Here is a 21920-nt window from a genome sequence, read left to right as displayed (position 1 = left end):
GATTTTTGTATGTGCATTGCCTTTTAATTGTACTACAGATAGAGGCGGAAGAGGGGAGAGGAATCATAAAGTAAAACTATGCCATGGCATTTTGTTCCTCTTTTCTTCTCAGGGATTTAGCTCTGGGATTTCAAACAAAGAAGAGAGGAAACAATGCCAATACTACACATCCATCCTACACATGACTGGAGCCTGGGAAGGCATAGCTCCATCCTCGTTCGTACTGCACCCTCTAGTGGACAAACAGCATGCATACCAGGGGAAGCTTCGGGAGAAAGTTTGGTGTATATTGACTTTTCTTCAACTATGGTTTAAAGCAGAAATCCTTTCTTAAAGAACAGCTTCCTTAAAGACCTTACCCCACTTTCCAGTGAATTTATGGGATCATTGAATAAGGAGAATCTTATTAACATGAAATTTAGACAAATCATATTAAAGATATTTATAAACTGTACATCAATACGTAGCTTTTTAAAGAGTTTTATGTATTTCAAAGCCATTACTGCCAACACCAATGATGACTGATGACAGGTATGTTATGTTGTATACAGATCTAGAAAACTTCATAAAGATCTAAATATATGCTAATCCAAGGCAATGTGAAAAAACTGACTTTTTTTTCCTATTCCAATTATAGCATTTCCTGATGGATCTACAAACCAGCAGCTGCTTATGCCAGCCATTCTAAAATTTTAAAACAGGGAAAGGATTGGTTTTGTCATACTGGCTATTACACTCACTTAAAAGAGCTGTAGGTTTCCTGGTCACCACTTCCCCCTTTTTTTCAGCCCTTTCTTGTATCCACTCCAATCAAATTCTCACCAATGCAGAAAAAATCCTCTCTTTCAGAAAAATTCTTTAAGGTCACCAATGACCTCCATGTTTCTAAAGCCAATGTCCCACTTCTCACTCTGACACAACTGATCACTTCCTCTTTTGTAAAATTTCCCTTGTCTTTCAAGTTACTAGATTCCCCTTGCTTTTCTCTTCACTTACTAAACATTTTCCCATTCTTCTTTGCTGCTTCTTTTCCTCTTCCCACTTCTTAAATGCAAAGGAGGTATCCACTGCCTGTAATCCAGCCCTAGACACTCAGCTAGTCCCACAGATTTAAAGATGCTGAAGACTCCAAAGCTCTAAACTTCCAGCTCTAAACCCTCCCCAAGCTGGAGACCAGCTGGAGATTACTGAGCAACTTCTGCTGAAGTCTAGAGGATGTCTCAAATACATCCAGTCCTAGACAAGGCTCTTGGATTACTCCCATACGTTGTCCATCTCATAAGCAGCATGCATGGTTCTTGTTCTTCCTCATGCCCCACAACCAATGCATTGGTAAATCAACATATGTCCTGATTCCAACCACTTCCCACAAGCTCCACTGTTAACCACTTCAGTCTAAACCACTTCCTTGCCCACCTGGGTCAATACAACAGTGTCTTAATCTCTCTCACTGCTTCTGCTCTTGGAACCTTCCCAAAAACTCTCCACCTGGCAGCCACAGTGATCCCTCCAAGATGTAACTCAGACCACTTCATTCTCCCGTCTGTGAACTCTCTACTGTGCCCTCACCACTCAGTAAAACCCAACTCATGTGATCTGGCTCTCACACCTCCCCCCTTCAGCCTCTCATCTTACTGCTCTCTGCCTCATTCATTCTGTTCTTGTCTTGCTGCCCTGCTGTTCTACAAACAGGGCTAGCCTGCCTCAGGACCTTGTCCTTCCTCTTCCTTCTGACCAGAGCACAACCCTATAATCTTTGCTCACTCATTCTCCTGTTTTATTCAGATCTCTATCAACTGTCACTTCCTCGGAGAGGTTTCCCCGTACCCAATCTGGAACACCACTTCCCTGGCCAGTGAGCATTCTCTCTGCCCTTACCCTACTTGATTTTTCTTCACAGCACTTTTGTTATTAACAAAATATGTTTATGAATTCATTCTGTTAGTTCCTCCACTAGCAGGCGCACTTGGTCTAGATCATCACCCTTTCTAACTATACTTGGGCCAGTGCCTGACAAAAAGTAGGATCTCAGTAAATACCACTGAATTAAAAGATTTACTCACCTCCTCTTCCTACCATAAGTAGGAGAAATAAAGAGCTAACAACAATCATTTTAAGAAATTATTTGTCATGTTCCTAGGTAATTCAGATAAAAGTACAAAACTACTAGATTTGTGCATCGGACTCCAGGCAAAGATGAATCCAGGCATTCAGGACAGACTCTAGTCTATCCTATGTTTTCCCAGGGTGAGTTAACGCTCTAACTTCTAGCAAACTCTCAAGGTATTAACCCAATTTTTCTAGGCATCATTATCTACATTACTAAGATCCATTTTAATAATTAGGCTCCTGTCTTATTTCCCAAAAACTTTTTAATCTCCATTAGGCAGTAAACAGAGAAGCAAGATAGAATATTAAAAAAAATGTTAATCAAAGCTTTGAGTCAATATAGGTCACTCTAAGCAGAAAGGCAAAGCTCCAGATGGAGGACACTGCTAGAGACAAACGCTGAACAGCAAGGGGCATGTTCGATGACCTTTTATCTTCTCTCATAACATGGAGGTGCAGAGCTAACATCCCTATAAGCAAAAAAAAATTTTATAAAAATCGCTATAAGCAAGTGGTTTAAGAGATCCTTTGATTATGAAGCTGTCATTTCCTTTGAGCTATGCACAGTATTTCTCCAGCCTACACTAACACTCTTGAGCTGTGTGGCCAGGAAGAAGGGAGAAGGACTAAAATTATAGTAATGGAATACTGGGCTGTGTAATTTTTACAGCTGGCTCAAATCTGAGTTTCTCAAGTATCTATCTAGAGGTCTGTTCTTTTCTAATATGTGAGTGAAATTACCTGGTAGAAAGATACGCCAACCTCCCCAGCACTTTAAATAAAACTAAATTATTCAGTTAGCTCAAGTATGTCCAGTATATAAAATGAAGGACAAATGCTCTATTTTATTATGTAATTACAACTGCCCCTGGCTTTTCGAAATGGTAAACAAACTTGTGATGTCTTTGTTTTTTTTCTTCCTCCTTCATCCACATCCAGAAGGGGCTTGAGAATAAAAGTTTACTATGATACAATGATATATCTACTCTCTTTTTCACATAAGCATAATCAAAAATTATAAATCCTCCTACATTTGTTAAAACCTACCATAAAACTAATCTTGACTCACACATCTTATATGGATTACAGTTTTGTTTCTTCTCATTTATTTATTCTGGTTTCTCTGTGTGATTTTAATTACTGGCAGATGCTCTGTTTTAGCTAGAAACTGTACCTAGCATAAGCACATAAATGAAAGACAGTGTCTCTTCTCACACAGAGGTGATTTTATCCTGTCTACCCACTGAGTCCACCTGGAAGTCTACGCTGAAAGAGGTATCCCAGTGTTACCTGGATGCGGGTACTTCTTACCTCTCTGGGCTTACTGGCAATGGCAATGCTGCCATCTTTGTTGTATTTGATCGGGGACCCTCCTTGTTGCACCAGGGTCCCATACCCGGTGCTGGTGTAAAATGCAGGAACTCCAGCCCCACCTGCACGAATCCGCTCTGCAAGCGTGCCCTGCAAGTGAGCAACCAACACATCATAAGAAGTTCATTAAGTGTACTTCTGTATGTGGATATAGAAACATTTACAGACATGGTTCCTTTCTCTAGAAGTTTAGCATTCTAAATAGTACCTAGCATTGCATATTAGTGTATTTCACTAACTATATGCTAGATTAGTTGAAAACAAGTATTGTTCCTCTAGATAATAATCTCTCAATTCTTAATCCACATTCAAATGTAACTCCTTCTTTGTATAATTGTGTTCACAGCTTTCTGGTCTCCCACTGCTCTCCTGACATCATATTCTATGTCAATCTGTTTGTAATATTTTAAAATTAATTTTCAAATCTGAAGTATGTCACTTTAACCATATGTATTTTAAAACATGTGCTTAAATTTTGTGTTTTACTGTGTGACATATTTACGTATATAGCCTGACCTTATCATGAATAACACTACCGTTATTATAAATAATAATGTAATAAGTTCATTTACTTAGAGTTTATTCTAAAACATTCTTATAAGCATTTTATCTACTACATTATCTGACTAGTGAAAAATCCAAAGTTAGGCGAAGAGTACAGCTAATTTGGTTTCTAAAAGCTAAGAGTATTTCAAATTTTATCTCAGAGTAGAATGTACTGTTTGCAAAGTTCTTTGCACCTTTTTTTGATCATCTTTACCCCCTCCCTAGGTAACAGTGATTCAAACCTGATTTCCTAGCTCTCTCTCACCTCTAACTGCTTTCCCATTGGGGAATAACTCTGGCCCTGAATATTTCCTAACACCCCCCCTAACATTGAAACCTGTTTTGGTCTAATTACATCATATTCACACTACATAACTGGTCAATCAATAGTAAGAATTGGTTTCAGTATTAGTAATAGTATGTTAAAATTATCTCAACCTGAAAACAATTTCCTACTTTAACTGGGTCCTTTAAATACTAAATTTAAAGCAGAAACTAAAAGATGGGATTTCAGACACAGAGTCATCAAAGTGGGTGGGATAATCTGGGGAAGGCAGGATATGAGGCATAACTGACAATCTTCCAGCCAACAGCTTCTCTATTCTATCTAATAGAGATAACTCTGTTTTGTACTGTATTTTGAGTTAATAACATACATAAAATTAAATAATCAAGTCAACCATAACAACCCTCCCTACTGTAAGATATTTTTTATGTCTACCCTCCTTGAATACTTTGTCTCTGTCCCATTTGGCAAAGACCTAAAAGTGGACAATTTCTGGGCAGCCTGGGGGGCTCAGTGGTTTAGTGCCGCCTTTGGCCCAGGGCCTGATCCTGGAGACCCGGGATGGAGTCCCTCGTCGGGCTCCCTGCATGGAGCCTGCTTCTCTCTGCCTGTGTCTCTGCCCCTCTCTTTCTCTCTCTCTTTCTCTCTCCCTGTCTCTCATGAATAAATAAATAAAATCTTAAAAAAAAAAGTGGACAATTCCAACATAGAGGCTCCCTGCAGTTACCACCAACCCCTACATGCAAATCCCAAAGAGAATCCTATTCCTTACCATTTTATCAACACTTTTCTGGCTCACAGGCTGCAAAACAAGTTATCAGAGCCAATGTTTATTTACCTGCCACTAAGACAGGGAAAGAGACACTGACGTCTCTAAGCTTAAAGAAGGAATATAAACGAGGGGCTCTTGGGTGGCTCAGTGTTTCAGCGTCATGATCCTGGGGTCCTGGGATCTAGTCCTGCACTGGGCTCACCGCAGGGAGCCTGCTTCTCCCTCTGCCTGTGTCTCTGCCTCTCTGTGTCTCTCATGAATAAATAAATAAAATCTTAAAAGAAAAAAAAAGGAGGGATCCCTGGGTGGCTCAGTGGTTCAGCACCTGCCTTCGGCCCAGGGAGTGATCCTGGAGTCCCGGGATCTAGTCCCACGTTGGGCTCCCTGCATGGAGCCTGCTTCTCCCTCTGCCTGTGTCTCTGCCTCTCTCTCTCTCTCTCTCTCTCTCTCTGTGTCTTTCATGAATAAATAAATAAAAATCTGGGTAAGGGGCAAGATGGCGGAAGAGTAGGGTCTCCAAATCACCTGTCTCCACCAAATTACCTAGAAAACCTTCAAATTATCCTGAAAATCTATGAATTCGGCCTGAGAATTAAAGAGAGAACACCTGGAATGCTAGTGAGAAGAGTTCACGCTTCTATCAAGGTAGGAAGACGGGGAAAAAGAAGTAAAGAAACAAAGGCATCCAAGGGGAGGGGCCCCGCGAGGAGCCGGGCTGAGGCCGGGGCGAGTGTCCCCAGGACAGGAGAGCCCCGTCCCGGAGACGCAGGAGCTGCACCGACCTTCCCGGGCGGAAAGGGGCTCCAGGGAGGTGGAGCAGGACCCAGGAGGGCGGGGATGCCCTCGGGCTCCCTGGGACAGTAACAGCAACTGCGCGCCCAGGAGAGTGCGCCGAGCTCCCTAAGGGCTGCAGCGCGCACAGCGGGACCCGGAGCAGCTCGGAGGGGCTCAGGCAGAGGAAGAGGCTCCGTGCGGAGGGGGCTGCGCGGCCCCGGGAGCAGCTCGGGGGGGCTCGGGCAGAGGAAGAGGCTCCGTGCAGAGGGGCCTGCGCGGTTCCAGGAGCAGCTCGGAGGGGCTCGGGCGGCGGCTCCGCGGAGGGGGTTGCACGGCGGCGGCCCGGGAACGCGAATCCAACAGCGCAGGCTCCGGAGCACTGGGCGCCGGGACACAGCCCAGGATCCGGCCTCCTCCCGGGACAGGCAGAGGCCGGGAGGGCCCAGGACAGCGAGGACGCTCCTGCCCCGAGCTGAGCAGATCAGCGGCCCCGCCCCGGAGCCTCCAGGCCCTGCAGACGGAGAGCTCCGGAGTTCCTGCGGGGGCTGAATCCAGGTTTCCAGAGCTGGCCCCGCCACTGGGGCTGTTGCTCCTGGGGCCTCACGGGGTAAACAACCCCCACTGAGCCCTGCACCAGGCAGGGGCACAGCAGCTCCCCCAAGTGCTAACACCTGAAAATCAGCACAGCAGGCCCCTCCCCCAGAACACCAGCTAGACTGACTGACAACTTCCAGGGGAAGCCAAGGGACTTAAAGTACACAGAATCAGAAGATACTCCCCCGTGGTTCTTTTTTTTTTTTTTTTTTTTTTTGCTTTCTGATTTGTTTCCTTCCCCCACCCCCCTTTTTTCTCCTTTCTTTCTTTTTCTTTCTCTTTTTCTTCTTTTTTTTTTTTTCGTTTTTTTTTTCTTTTTTTTTCTCTTTCTCTTTTCTTTCCTTCTTTCTCTCCTCTCTTTTTCTCCTCTTCCCAATACAACTTGCTTTTGGCCACTCTGCACTGAGCAAAATGACTAGGAGGAAAACCTCACCTCAAAAGAAAGAATCAGAAACAGTCCTCTCTCCCACAGAGTTACAAAATCTGGATTACAATTCAATGTCAGAAAGCCAATTCAGAAGCACTATTATACAGCTACTGGTGGCTCTAGAAAAAAGCATAAAGGACTCAAGAGACTTCATGACTCCAGAATTTAGAGCTAATCAGGCAGAAATTAAAAATCAATTGAATGAGATGCAATCCAAACTAGAAGTCCTAACGACTAGGGTTAACGAGGTGGAAGAACGAGTGAGTGACATAGAAGACAAGTTGATAGCAAAGAGGGAAACTGAGGAAAAAAGAGACAAACAATTAAAAGACCATGAAGATAGATTAAGGGAAATAAACGACAGCCTGAGGAAGAAAAACCTACATTTAATTGGTGTTCCCGAGGGTGCGGAAAGGGACAGAGGGCCAGAATATGTATTTGAACAAATTCTAGCTGAAAACTTTCCTAATCTGGGAAGGGAAACAGGCATTCAGATCCAGGAAATAGAGAGATCCCCCCTAAAATCAATAAAAACCATTCAACACCTCGACATTTAATAGTGAAGCTTGCAAATTCCAAAGATAAAGAGAAGATCCTTAAAGCAGCAAGAGACAAGAAATCCCTGACTTTTATGGGGAGGAGTATTAGGGTAACAGCAGACCTCTCCACAGAGACCTGGCAGGCCAGAAAGGGCTGGCAGGATATATTCAGGGTCCTAAATGAGAAGAACATGCAACCAAGAATACTTTATCCAGCAAGGCTCTCATTCAAAATGGAAGGAGAGATAAAGAGCTTCCAAGACAGGCAGCAACTAAAAGAATATGTGACCTCTGCAAGAAATTTTAAGGGGGACTCTTAAAATTCCCCTTTAAGAAGTAGTTCAGTGGAACATTCCACAAAAACAAGGACTGAATAGTTATCATGATGACACTAAATTCATATCTCTCAATAGTAACTCTGAATGTGAACGGGCTTAATAACCCCATCAAAAGGCGCAGGGTTTCAGACTGGATAAAAAAGCAGGACCCATCTATTTGCTGTCTACAAGAGACTCATTTTAGACAGAAGGACACCTACAGCCTGAAAATAAAAGATTGGAGAACCATTTACCATTCGAATGGTCCTCAAAAGAAAGCAGGGGTAGCCATCCTTATATCAGATAAACTAAAATTTACCCCAAAGACTGTAGTGAGAGATGAAGAGGGACACTATATCATACTTAAAGGATCTATTCAACAAGAGGACTTAACAATCCTCAATATATATGTCCCGAATGTGGGAGCTGCCAAATATATAAATCAATTATTAACCAAGGTGAAGAAATACTTAGATAATAATACACTTATACTTGGTGACTTCAATCTAGCTCTTTCTAAACTCGATAGGTCTTCTAAGCACAACATCTCCAAAGAAACGAGAGCTTTAAATGATACACTGGACCAGATGGATTTCACAGATATCTACAGAACTTTACATCCAAACTCAACTGAATACACATTCTTCTCAAGTGCACATGGAACTTTCTCCAGAATAGACCACATATTGGGTCACAAATCGTGTCTGAACCGATACCAAAAGATTGGGATCGTCCCCTGCATATTCTCAGACCATAATGCCTTGAAATTAGAACTAAATCACAACAAGAAGTTTGGAAGGACCTCAAACACGTGGAGGTTAAGGACCATCCTGCTAAAAGATGAAAGGGTCAACCAGGAAATTAAGGAAGAATTAAAAAGATTCATGGAAACTAATGAGAATGAAGATACAACCATCCAAAATCTTTGGGATGCAGCAAAAGCAGTCCTAAGGGGGAAATACATCGCAATACAAGCATCCATTCAAAAACTGGAAAGAACTCAAATACAAAAGCTAACCTTACACATAAAGGAGCTAGAGAAAAAACAGCAAATAGATCCTACACCCAAGAGAAGAAGGGAGTTAATAAAGACTCGAGCAGAACTCAATGAAATCGAGACCAGAAGAACTGTGGAACAGATCAACAGAACCAGGAGTTGGTTCTTTGAAAGAATTAATTAGATAGATAAACCATTAGCCAGCCTTATTAAAAAGAAGAGAGAGAAAACTCAAATTAATAAAATCATGAATGAGAAAGGAGAGATCACTACCAACACCAAGGAAATACAAACAATTTTAAAAACATATTATGAACAGCTATACGCCAATAAATTAGGCAATCTAGGAGAAATGGACGCATTCCTGGAAAGCCACAAACTACCAAAACTGGAACAGGAAGAAATAGAAAACCTGAACAGGCCAATAACCAGGGAGGAAATTGAAGCAGTCATCAAAAACCTCCCAAGACACAAGAGTCCAGGGCCAGATGGCTTCCCAGGGGAATTCTATCAAACGTTTAAAGAAGAAACCATACCTAGTCTCCTAAAGCTGTTTGGAAAGATAGAAAGAGATGGAGTACTTCCAAATTCGTTCTATGAGGCCAGCATCACCTTAATTCCAAAACCAGACAAAGACCCCACCAAAAAGGAAAATTAAAGACCAATATCCCTGATGAACATGGATGCAAAAATTCTCAACAAGATACTGGCCAATAGGATCCAACAATACATTAAGAAAATTATTCAGCATGACCAAGTAGGATTTATCCCTGGGACACAAGGCTGGTTCAACACCCGTAAAACAATCAATGTGATTCATCATATCAGCAAGAGAAAAACCAAGAACCATATGATCCTCTCATTAGATGCAGAGAAAGCACTTGACAAAATACAGCATCCATTTCTGATCAAAACTCTTCAGAGTGTAGGGATAGAGGGAACATTCCTCGACATCTTAAAAGCCATCTATGAAAAGCCCACAGCAAATATCATTCTCAATGGGGAAGCACTGGGAGCCTTTCCCCTAAGATCAGGAACAAGACAGGGATGTCCACTCTCACCACTGCTGTTCAACATAGTACTGGAAGTCCTAGCCTCAGCAATCAGACAACAAAAAGACATTAAAGGCATTCAAATTGGCAAAGAAGAAGTCAAACTCTCCCTCTTCGCCGATGACATGATACTCTACATAGAAAACCCAAAAGTCTCCACCCCAAGATTGCTAGAACTCATACAGCAATTCGGTAGCGTGGCAGGATACAAAATCCATGCCCAGAAGTCAGTGGCATTTCTATACACTAACAATGAGACTGAAGAAAGAGAAATTAAGGAGTCAATCCCATTTACAATTGCACCCAAAAGCATAAGATACCTAGGAATAAACCTAACCAAAGATGTAAAGGATCTATACCCTCAAAACTATAGAACACTTCTGAAAGAAATTGAGGAAGACACAAAGAGATGGAAAAATATTCCATGCTCATGGATTGGCAGAATTAATATTGTGAAAATGTCAATGTTACCCAGGGCAATATACACGTTTAATGCAATCCCTATCAAAATACCATGGACTTTCTTCAGAGAGTTAGAACAAATTATTTTAAGATTTGTGTGGAATCAGAAAAAACCCCGAATAGCCAGGGAAATTTTAAAAAAGAAAACCATATCTGGGGGCATCACAATGCCAGATTTCAGGTTGTACTACAAAGCTGTGGTCATCAAGACAGTGTGGTACTGGCACAAAAACAGACACATAGATCAATGAAACAGAATAGAGAACCCAGAAGTGGACCCTGAACTTTATGGTCAACTAATATTTGATAAAGGAGGAAAGACTATCCATTGGAAGAAAGACAGTCTCTTCAATAAATGGTGCTGGGAAAATTGGACATCCACATGCAGAAGAATGAAACTAGACCACTCTCTTGCACCATACACAAAGATAAACTCAAAATGGATGAAAGATCTAAATGTGAGACAAGATTCCATCAAAATCCTAGAGAAGAACACAGGCAACACCCCTTTTTGAACTCGGCCACAGTAACTTCTTGCAAGATACATCCACGAAGGCAAAAGAAACAAAAGCAAAAATGAACTATTGGGACTTCATCAAGATAAGAAGCTTTTGCACAGCAAAGGATACAGTCAACAAAACTCAAAGACAACCTACAGAATGGGAGAAGATATTTGCAAATGACATATCAGATAAAGGGCTAGTTTCCAAGATCTATAAAGAACTTATTAAACTCAACAGCAAAGAAACAAACAATCCAATCGTGAAATGGGCAAAAGACATGAACAGAAATCTCACAGAGGAAGACATAGACATGGCCAACATGCACATGAGAAAATGCTCTGCATCACTTGCCATCAGGGAAATACAAATCAAAACCACAATGAGATACCACCTCACACCAGTGAGAATGGGGCAAATTAACAAGGCAGGAAACCACAAATGTTGGAGAGGATGCGGAGAAAAGGGAACCCTCTTACACTGTTGGTGGGAATGTGAACTGGTGCAGCCACTCTGGAAAACTGTGTGGAGGTTCCTCAAACAGTTAAAAATAGACCTGCCCTACGACCCAGCAATTGCACTGTTGGGGATCTACCCCAAAGATACAAATGCAATGAAACGCCGGGACACCTGCACCCCGATGTTTATAGCAGCAATGGCCACGATAGCCAAACTGTGGAAGGAGCCTCGGTGTCCAACGAAAGATGAATGGATAAAGAAGATCTGGTTTATATATACAATGGAATATTACTCAGCTATTAGAAATGACAAATACCCACCATTTGCTTCAACGTGGATGGAACTGGAGGGTATTATGCTGAGTGAAGTAAGTCAGTCGGAGAAGGACAAACATTGTATGTTCTCATTCATTTGGGGAATATAAATAATAGTGAAAGGGAATATAAGGGAAGGGAGAAGAAATGTGTGGGAAATATCAGAATGGGAGACAGAACGTAAAGACTGCTAACTCTGGGAAACGAACTAGGGGTGGTAGAAGGGGAGGAGGGCGGGGGGTGGGAGTGAATGGGTGACGGCACTGGGGGTTATTCTGTATGTTAGTAAATTGAACACCAATAAAAAATAAATTAAAAAAAATTAAAATAGAAAAAAAATAAAATAAAAGGAGGAAAAGTATTATTTAGTTAAAATGTAATTAGTAACTAAAATTGAAATGTTGGACGAAAATTAGTAAAGATGAGAGAGATTGCAGAGCGTTTATTGTTGGAGTTCAAGTTAATGGAGCCGATGGTCCAACTACAATAAACTGTGTAAGTTCCCCCTCAGTGGCATCAGTTATTCTTTAAGTTAATGATACAGAAAACCCATAAGAAAACAAGTCAGAGAGTAACTGGAGTTGAAGCTAGGTGTGATCCAACTTGTTCCGCCTTAAAGGAAGGTCTGGGGACAAGTTTGGAGAGTTCTGGAACACAGATTATAATGCGAAATTATAAGGAAGTAGTCTTGGGTTGTAGGTAAAATTTAAGAATCTTCTTGAGACCTGCAGCCCTATTGATTCTCCTGCTTATGTTGATGTGGTTAGTGCAAATAATGAATATTTTGTAGATTAATGTGGTCTCCCCTGTTCTACTGAGTAGTCACTGTGCTTGAATGAAATTTACAGACTTGATATTATAAAGGAAATTCTCCTGAAGAAGTCGGTTTTGTAGGGCAACCTGGGTGGCTCAACGGTTTAGTGCCGCCTTCAGCCCAGGGCTTGATCCTGGAGACCTGGGATTGAATCCTATGTCAGGCTCCCTGCATAGAGCCTGCTTTTCCCTCTGCCTGTGTCTCTGCCTCTCTCTCTCTCTCTGAGTCTCTCATGAATAAACAAATAAAATCTTAAAAAAAAAAAAAAAAAAAAGAGATGTGATTTATATGCAATAAAATGCACCCACTTTGGTCACATGGTTTGATGAATTTTGGTAAATATATTACCTGTGTAACCACCAACACAATAAAAAATGTATGTCCATTGCTCCCCCCCAAATAAATAAATAAATAAATAAAAATCTTTAAAAAAATAAAAATAAAAAAGGAATATAAAAGAAATCCTAAGGAACTTCCATTTATATGCCCTCTGAAAAAATAAGGGATAATGCAAAAGATAATAAATAATAGAAGTAATTCAAAGATTAATTTTCAAAGACTCCAGAACCCAAAGGAAATCGCACCTGAACCCACAATGTGGAGAGGAAAAATATATGCTATGGACTAAATTGTGCCCCCTCCCACCCCAAATTCATATGTTGAAGGCCTAACCCCCAACGGGACTGTATTTCCAGACAGGGCCTTTATGGAGATCATTAAGGTTAAATGAGGTCATAAGGGTAGGGCCCTGACCCAAAAGGTTAGGGTCTTATAATAAGAGGCCCCAGAGTACTCGCACAAGGGCATCCTCTTTCTCTCTCCCTCCCCCTCCTCCCCTCTCCCAAGAATCATGTCAGCCTGTACCTTGATGTTGTACTTCCCAGTTTCCAGAACAATGAGAAACCACTCCCTCTTGTTTGAGCCACCCAGTTTGTGGAATTTTGTCATAGCAGCACAAGTAGACTAAGACAGGATACCTTTTGTTATTTTTAAAAAACTTTCAATGAAAACTGGATAAATAACAGGCACAGTGCAAAGCTATGACAAGCACAGGTGCCAACACTGCAGAGGGATTAGGTATGACCTGAGTTATGCTGTGAAGCCTCAGTAGAAAAGTTCTCCCCTGCATGCTCTCTCTAGACAAGCATTTCCTGGGAGTTAATTACTAATTTTTAAAATTCTGCTCTATCACGTTATCACCAATCTAGTGAAGTTAGTGGTAATAATTCTGTTAACAAAAAGAAAGGGGTAGGTTCAATTTCAGAGATGAAGACAGATGATGTCAAGTTAGAAGACCAATGCATATAACCTGTAGGCCCTTGTTTTACCCAAATGGCTTCAGAAGTTTTCTCTATGACAAACTCTTGAACCAGTTAAGATGTAGAATATGAAATGAGTGGAAACTGGCTAGAGTTAACTGCAATAACTGCTTGCTTGGTAAGGACATCAAATCCCTGGAGACCTGAGCTCTGACTCCGGCACTTATTCTGTGACGTAGTCATTTTACTCTCCATGGACTTCACCTTCCTGATGTCTCAGCAGGAGCATATTCCTCATGGTTTTCTAACTCTATGATTCATAGGAACCGACTCTTAGGACAATACTCAAGCATTTTAGCAAGTCCTACTGCACACTGCCAGCACAAGACATCCTAGTGCCAAACTTAAAAATTTATCCTGTAGCTCAGGCATTTTTACTAGAAATTCCTCCCTTTTTTTGGTGCACAGCAACAGAAAATATTAGTCCTCTAGTAATCAACAGGTGTGACCTACAAACAAATTTCTTTGGCAAAATCGCATCCTCTCTGCCTTACCTCTCTTGCAAAAGAAAATCCCTAGAGAGGAAAAGGGTAAATTTTAAGGTAAGTTACTACTGTAAAAGAGGAGCAGAGAAATTTTCTTACCTGAGGTGTCAGCTCTACTTCTAATTCACCACTTAAGTACTGCCGTTCAAATTCTGCATTTTCTCCCACATACGAAGAGACCATGCGTTTTATCTGCTTGGATCGAAGTAAAAGGCCCAAGCCAAAGTTGTCAACCCTAGAAGAAAATGCAAGCAACTGCAGTCAAAGGAGCATTGGATAGAACACTAATATCCCTGACTTCCAAAAACATAAAATATTATTACTTTAAAGAAATCCCCTCTGCTGGGCATATTCTTTCCATATTCTTTCCCACCTTGCAAGGTGACTATTAATTTACAGCTGAGGAAACTAAGCTCAAAAGCCTTTCAGTGATTTCTGCCCACAGATATCCTGGGTAGTAAGTGACGTAGCTGGTATTCAAATCCACTCCAATCCTAAAAGTCTGCCCTGCACCTTTCACTCTTTCCACTGCTCCCAAGTAATACTAGTGTAGAAGACAAGCAAACTGGATCTTGCCCTCTGCTATGAAAAAAAATGTAAATGCAAAGGCAATGCCACTCTAATAACCTCCACTGGCTCCAAACAGAGGAATTCATTCTGTCCTAAAAAGTGAACAAGGCATTCTCATATTTAAAAAAGAGAACAGGGGGGGACCTGGGTGGCTCAATTGGTTAAGTATCTGACTCTTGATTTCAGCTCAGGTCATGATCTCAGTGTCTGTGAGATTGAGCCCCGTATCCGACTCTGTGCTCAGGGAGGAGTCTCCCTGAGATTCTCTTTCCCTCTGCTTCTACCCCTCTCATGAGAGCCCAAGCACACTCTTTGAAATAAATAAGTAAATTAAATTAGAAAAGAACGGCATACATTGGAAATACAGAACCAAATCATAAATAACTATGAACATTTTCCCTTTATCATAGATATTTAGCTGAAGATTTAAAAATGCTTAAACATTTTTAATTTAAAAAATCAGGAAATTGGGATCCCTGGGTGGCGCAGCGGTTTGGCGCCTGCCTTTGGCTCAGGGCGCGATCCAGGAGACCCGGGATAGAATCCCGCGTCGGGCTCCCAGTGCATGGAGCCTGCTTCTCCCTCTGCCTATGTCTCTGCCTCTCTCTCTCTCTCTGTGTGACTATCATAAATTAAAAAAAATAAAAAATAAAATAATAAAAAATCAGGAAATTAATCACAAATCAGTGAAAAGTTTACAGGCAGCAAGAATAATGCTGTTATCTGCTAAGTTACATGTAATACAGTTTAGTACCTCTACCTAAGTTGGAGTTGAATTCATTCTTTTTAAGATTTTTTTCATTTAAGACTACATTTTTTTAGAGCAACATTAGGCTTATGACAACATTGAGAAGAAGGTACAGAGATTCCCCATATACCCTTGTTCCCACACATGCACAGCCTACCCTATTCTCAACATCACTCACCAGAGTGGTACATTTTGTTACCCAGGGTAAGCCTACATTGACACATCGGAGTTCAATTTATTCTTAGAAATGGTGCATGTACTGTTGGCTTTTTTCATTAAGTGAAGGTTTCTAAGTCTGTGCCTGTTTTATTTCTATTCTTTTCCAAAGCAAAATAAATCTAGAATTTCTTTTGTTTAAAAAAGATTTTATTTATTTATTCATGAGAGACAGAGACAGAGAGAGAGGCAGAGACACAGGCAGAGGGAAAAGTACTCTCCCTGTGGGGAACCCTATGTGGGACTTGATCCCAGAACCCTGGGATCACATCCTGAGCCAAAGGCAGACACTCAACCACTAAGCCACCCAGGCATCCCCAAACCTAGAATTTCAAGCAAAGTCAATGTGACAGATTAATAATTGACTGAATACCTTTCCACTTTATCATGCTCTTCAAGAGTTTCAAAACTACTCTAGCCACTTAAAGAAAGCACTTCTCAGGTAATGAAGTACACTTAAGCTATAAAACTAGTTAAAAAAAATAGGGTGAAAACCACAGAGACACTACTGTAAACATGAAAGAATAAATATATATATTAAAAAAAGGAGGGGATCCCTGGGTGGCTCAGCGGTTTAGCACCTGCCTTTGGCCCAGGGCATGATCCTGGAGTCCTGGGATCGAGTCCCACGTCGGGCTCCCTGCATGGAGCTTGCTTCTCCCTCTGCCTGTGTCTCTGCCTCTCTCTCTCTATGTCTATCGTGAACAAATAAAATAAAATAAAAAATAAAAAACAAAAATAAAATAAAATAAATAAAATAAAATAAAATAAAATAAAATAAAATAAAATAAAATAAAAAAATAAGAAGGAACTGGGATGCCTGGGTGGCTGAGCGGTTAAGCACATCTGCCTTTGGCTCAGGGTGTGATCCTGGAGTCCCGGGATCGAGTCTCACATTGGGCTCCCTGCATGGAGCCTGCTTCTCCATCTGCCTGTGTCTCTGTCTCTTTCTGTGTCTCTCATGAATAAATAAATAAAATCTTAAAAAAAAAAAGAAGGAACTACCAAGCATTGGCAAGAATACCCAGCACTCTCATACAGAAGAGGGGAATGTCAAATGATCCCAACCACATTTTTTTTAAGATTGTATTTATTTATCTGTGAGAGATGCAGAGACATAGGCAGGACTACTCTACCACAGAACAAACTATGGTGGGAGCACACAATGGAATACTCCACAGCAGTGACAAGGAATCAGCTACAACCCCTGGCAAGGATGGAGGACTCCCACATGCAAAATGTTGAGCCAAAGAACCACAAAAGAGTATTTAGTGAATTATTCCTTTTGCATGAAGTTCAAAGTCACACAAAACTAATGGATAAGATCAGAAATGAGGATAATAGTTAAGTTCAGTGGTGGGAAAGGAAAACAGTGACTCGCAGGAGTGTGAGGGAGACCTTCTAGGGTACCAGTCATGTTCCATTTAAAGAACTTGGGGCTGGTTACATAGGTTGGCAGCCTGTAAAAATCCTTCAAACTTTATATCTGTGACAGGATCATATTTTTGTGTTACTCTTTATTATATACTATGGCAAAGCATTTTTTTTAAAAGATTTTATTTATTCATGAGAGACACAGAGAGAGATGCAGAGACACAGGCAGAGGGAGAAGCAGGCTCCATGCAGAAGCCCCATGCGGGACTCCATCCCGGGACTCCAGAATCATGACCCAAGTAACATGTAACATGTAAACCTATAATTACAACAGAAGGAGAGACATGCCAAGAGAGGTCTGCATCAGGTGTAATGAGAACACTGAAGGTCGCCCAACTGAGAGGAGAAAGAGGTCCAGAAAAAGGCTCATGGAAAACGACACTTGAACAGAGCTGAAGAAAATTCTTTTGAGAGCAGTGTAGAGTGTGGAAGCAGCGAGCCAGAAACGCAGATGAGCAGCTTCACAAAGGTGCACAGTGGTCTGATGGGCTCCGTATTAAGTGTGACTGTAGTGTGGACTGGAAGCAGAAGTGAGCAAAAGAGGTAGAAGGCAGGCCAGCGTGCGACCTGTTGCGTGAGCCACACCAAGAAAGGACTATTACATCCTGAAGGATATGGGAGACCCTGTGGATAATTTTAAGTAGAAAGTAAGAGAGTGTATAATTAATTGGGAGAGATTCAGTGACAAAAGGCCGGGAGATCAGTTAAGAGGCTGGAAATTATCCAAACAGGCAAAGATGAGGGTGTGAACTAAGGTAGCCCCAATAGGAATAGAGAAATGGGACAATTCAAGTACTATTTGGGGAGAAAAAAGTCATAGGTTTGTTGCCCATCCTGATGTAGAGGCTGACCCACTCCAGAATTCTGGCTTTGGCAGTGGAACACAGTGGGAGAATGGACTAGTGGGATATTAGTCTACAATTCCTAGTGACACACCATGTTTGACCTGGAGAGGGACGGTACGGTACCCTGTGTGACAAACCATGGACATTTCTCCTAACAACCTCCTTTTCTCCCACCTTTGCTTCACTGTCCATCCTCACACTCCTCGTGCCCACAAGTGCCCATCCCCACTCAACAGACTCCTACCTCCCAGGATGTATCATTTCCAAGTCTCTAACCTAGACCAGGAGGTCCAAACACACTGAATACCTCAACGTAGTCCAGGTAACCGTCAACCATTTGCTAAACTTGTTTATAGTTCTAACCTTCCAATTATGAATCTAATAATGTTTCTGACTCACCATGAATATAAAAGGAATGCCTACATGATTGATTCTTGCTTGTTTCAGAAGAAAACTAAAGCCCAAACAGGTATTTTCCAGGGTGTACTTGTGAAATATGCAGAGAATTCTTGGAAGATTAATAATATGCTTGTCCACTAGAGGGCTCCACATCACTACAGATTACCTGTCTCTGTTGGAAAAGTAGTTCCCCACACTTCATAAACTATGCCTTCTCACTGTTTTTTACCTACCTCTAATTAATACCTTGCCGGGCCTTCAGTTCTTCAGGTGAACAATTCCATTCTCCTAAATTCAGCGGCTCCTGCAGCCTGCCCCATCCTTCCCATCCTTGCAGATCTTTAGTAAAAAAGTAATGGAGTGATCTGTCCCTTCTCTCACACTACCAACTAGATCGGAAAATCCTGACTATATCTTCAGAATCCATTCAGAATGGGAGTATTTCTCACTTCCTCCTGTGTGACCTACACCATCTCCTGCCTAAATATAGCCAACTCCTCTGCTTCTACTCCTGCCCCCTGCGATCCACTCACAAAATGGTGGCCAAAACGATTAAGTACAAAACAAAATATGTCCAGTCACATCACTGCTCTGCTCAAACACTGCAATGGCATCCATCTACTCATGTAAAAGCAGAGGTCTCTAGAGCAGCCCTGCAGGGCTCCAGAGATGGGATGCTCCTGACATCTCAGACCTCATTCCTCCCACTTCCCTTTTGCTCGCTGTTCTTCTGCTGAGCTCCTCGCTACCCCGGCAAACACACCAGGCATACTGCCCAGGGCCTTTGCACTGGCCTTTCTCTGTCTCTGAAACTCTTCCCCAGAAGAGACTCACCCCTCACTTCTTTCAAATCTCTGGTCAACTGTCCCCTCAATGAGTCCTTCCCTTATTGCCGGATTTTATACTGAAACCTGCCCCTCCACTTTCATCCTTCCAGTCCCCTTCTTGTTTTTTTCTTTTTTTTCCATAGACTATAACATACTGGAAATTTTACTTATTTGTTATGTTTGCTATTTATTGTCTGCCTCTCCTTACACTAGCATATAAGGTCCATGAGGCAGGGAACTTGGTTTGTTTTGTTCCCCTCTGTACTCCCAACCACCTAAAAGTCTACACAACATATAGAGGTACTACACAAACACTTATGGAACATTTGTTGAATGAATTTATTACTTGATTTCACTTTCCCCCTCCTCACTGGCTCATCTGTAACAAAAAATAAAAATCACCGCATCCTTATGCTGGATATTTTCTATTTGCCAATCTCCAGCTTGCCCTATGCTAGAACGGCTGATGTGTAGACTGAATACCTTGCCCTATGGCAAGGGATTCAGGTGTGAGAAGGATGTCAGGATTTCGATTCCCCCGACTCCCTCCTTGGCAAGCTGAAGCACACTGGACAGCCCTCTCCGTAAAGCTTACCTGCAGGTGTTGGCAGCTTCCTCCCCTCACTCTTCAGGCCTAAGGCTGGTGGTAACCGCTCTCCTGTTACTAACTCAGGGTACTTCAATACTCATGTTGTTTTCCCTCAACCTGACCTTTCCTTTAAAGAGAGTCCCTTTGGTAAACTCTCTTCAGTTACCCAATATGAGAGTACCACTGATATGCTCCGGAGCCCTATCTAAATAAAGTCATTACAATAAAATAACCCATGAGAGTGGATACAGTCCAGTTGCTTTCTGTAGTTTCAAATACTTTAAACTCCCTCCATGTATATAGGTCCATATGATACACCAGAATGTACCTGCCCAATTCACTGACTTCAGAGATTTTTCTAACTGCTCTCTCATGGATCTGTTTGGCTTTTCAACACATTTGAACTTGGCTCTGTTTAGAGATGACCTCTCTTTATTTGTTGATCTTGGCTCTGGAAACTAGCTATATTTGGCTTTGCTCTCTTTTTGGACTAGCAACCTGGTATGGCAACCAAGCAGTGCTTAAGATGCTCAGCCCAAGCTACTCCCTGACCAGGTACAGAGTTAGTATTTATGCCTCAAAACATGCTGTTGGGTAGCTTATAATAAGAGTGTCTTTCTTGCCACATACTTCTCAATTCACATATTCAGCAAACATGCATCCCTTCTTTACTGTGGATCAGACACTGATGATACAAAAATAAAAAAGGCAAAGCCCTTACAATATAAAGAAAGAAGACAGACACATGTCATCTTTTGCAAATGAGAAACATGCCCTTTCTAACAGACGTGTATATTAAAACATCTTGCAGTTCTTTGATATCAAAGATAATTTTGATGGACTTTCAAAGAGATTACCTTGCTTGCCTTTATTTAGGAGCCAACATTTTCCTAGTACACCTAAAGAGAGATTTGACCATTCTCGTATAGTACAACAAATGCAGATTTCAAACATTTTAGTGGTTAAAAGAAGTCTAAAGCCAAGAATTAATAAAGAGATATATTCATGTAAAGCAAAACAATATTTCATGGGAGACATAAATGTTCCACAAATATTTTTCTTTTTCTGAATCTAAAATCTCATTAACTGGAAATTCTTGTCAAAACAAAATTCTAATACAAATGAATTTGCAACTATTTACCAAATTGTATTTTTCTTGTTTCTTCTCATTTTAGACATACTTAAATCTCAGTTACAGTTTATATTTACTCTGATAATAACAAGACTATCAAAAGAAAAATGGTATATTTGGATAGAGCATTAATTTATGACACAGTTATATGGAACAAGTGAATACTCCCTTCCATGAGCTGAGCAGAGAAGTTCAAGTATACATCCCAGGAAGTGGTTAGTCCTCCACTATAAGACAAAATAATCTAATCTTGGGGAAATGCTTATATCAGACAAGTTGGCCTACAGTTCTCCATTCAGAGCTGCACCTGCCTCAACAAATAATAGAGACGGCACTGCAAAGAAGCCACCTGCCTTTATCTAGTGGTTCAAAACCACTGGTGTAGGAGAAAACTGCTCATTGGGTTCTCATAAAATTCCCATAGCTGATTTACGTAATACCACATAAAAGTAATAGTACTGCAACCACCAGCAGACACACACACACACATCATCACATTGTACTTAACTAGGCTTCCACATGGAAGCTGGGCTGTCCTTGGAGCTGTCTCAATTCCCACTTTGAAGAACTATAATCTAAAATAATCTTGCCATGGGGTACCTGGGTGGCTTAGTGTTTACATGTCTGCCTTTGGCTCAGGTCGTGATCCCAGGGTCCTGGGATCAAGTCCCACATCAGGCTCCCTAAAAGGAGCCTGCTTCTCTGTCTATGTCTCTGCCTCTCTCTGTCTTTCATGAATGAATAAAAAAATCTTTTAAAAAAATAATTTTGTCATGAGGAAATGAGCGTGATTAATACATGTATTCCTCCCTTCTCTAATTTAATTCGTTGACATATATAGTTTACTGAAAAATTTTTGGTTCATACAGGTTTGTAATTTATGTAAAGTCTTTTAAAAAAAATCAATGAAAAGCAGGTTTTCAATTTTTCCCACCTTCCTAATCAATCCATATCAAGTACTGATTTATCTGAGTGATCCTAGGGGAGAAGGTTTTTCTCATCAAGATAATAGTTAATACTCCA

At 41.2% G+C, this 21920-nt stretch overlaps 1 protein-coding gene across 1 annotated transcript in view; it reads right to left on the bottom strand.

The window, feature by feature from the left end:
• OXCT1 (3-oxoacid CoA-transferase 1) overlaps positions 1-21920 on the bottom strand; it is a 133734-nt gene that overhangs the window by 100595 nt on the left and 11219 nt on the right. Inside the window, exons 4-5 of the mRNA XM_077896096.1 lie at positions 14237-14372; positions 3421-3570 (exon numbers count right to left, since the gene is read on the bottom strand). Of these exons, the coding sequence (XP_077752222.1) occupies positions 3421-3570; positions 14237-14372 (286 nt within the window). The remainder of the gene's footprint in view (positions 1-3420; positions 3571-14236; positions 14373-21920) is intronic.

Source organism: Canis aureus, chromosome 4 (genome assembly GCF_053574225.1).
Source record: "Canis aureus isolate CA01 chromosome 4, VMU_Caureus_v.1.0, whole genome shotgun sequence".
In the NCBI taxonomy this organism is placed as follows: domain Eukaryota; kingdom Metazoa; phylum Chordata; class Mammalia; order Carnivora; family Canidae; genus Canis; species Canis aureus.
Note: the sequence above shows the minus strand (reverse complement) of the source record. Positions and strands in the feature narration are given on the sequence as shown.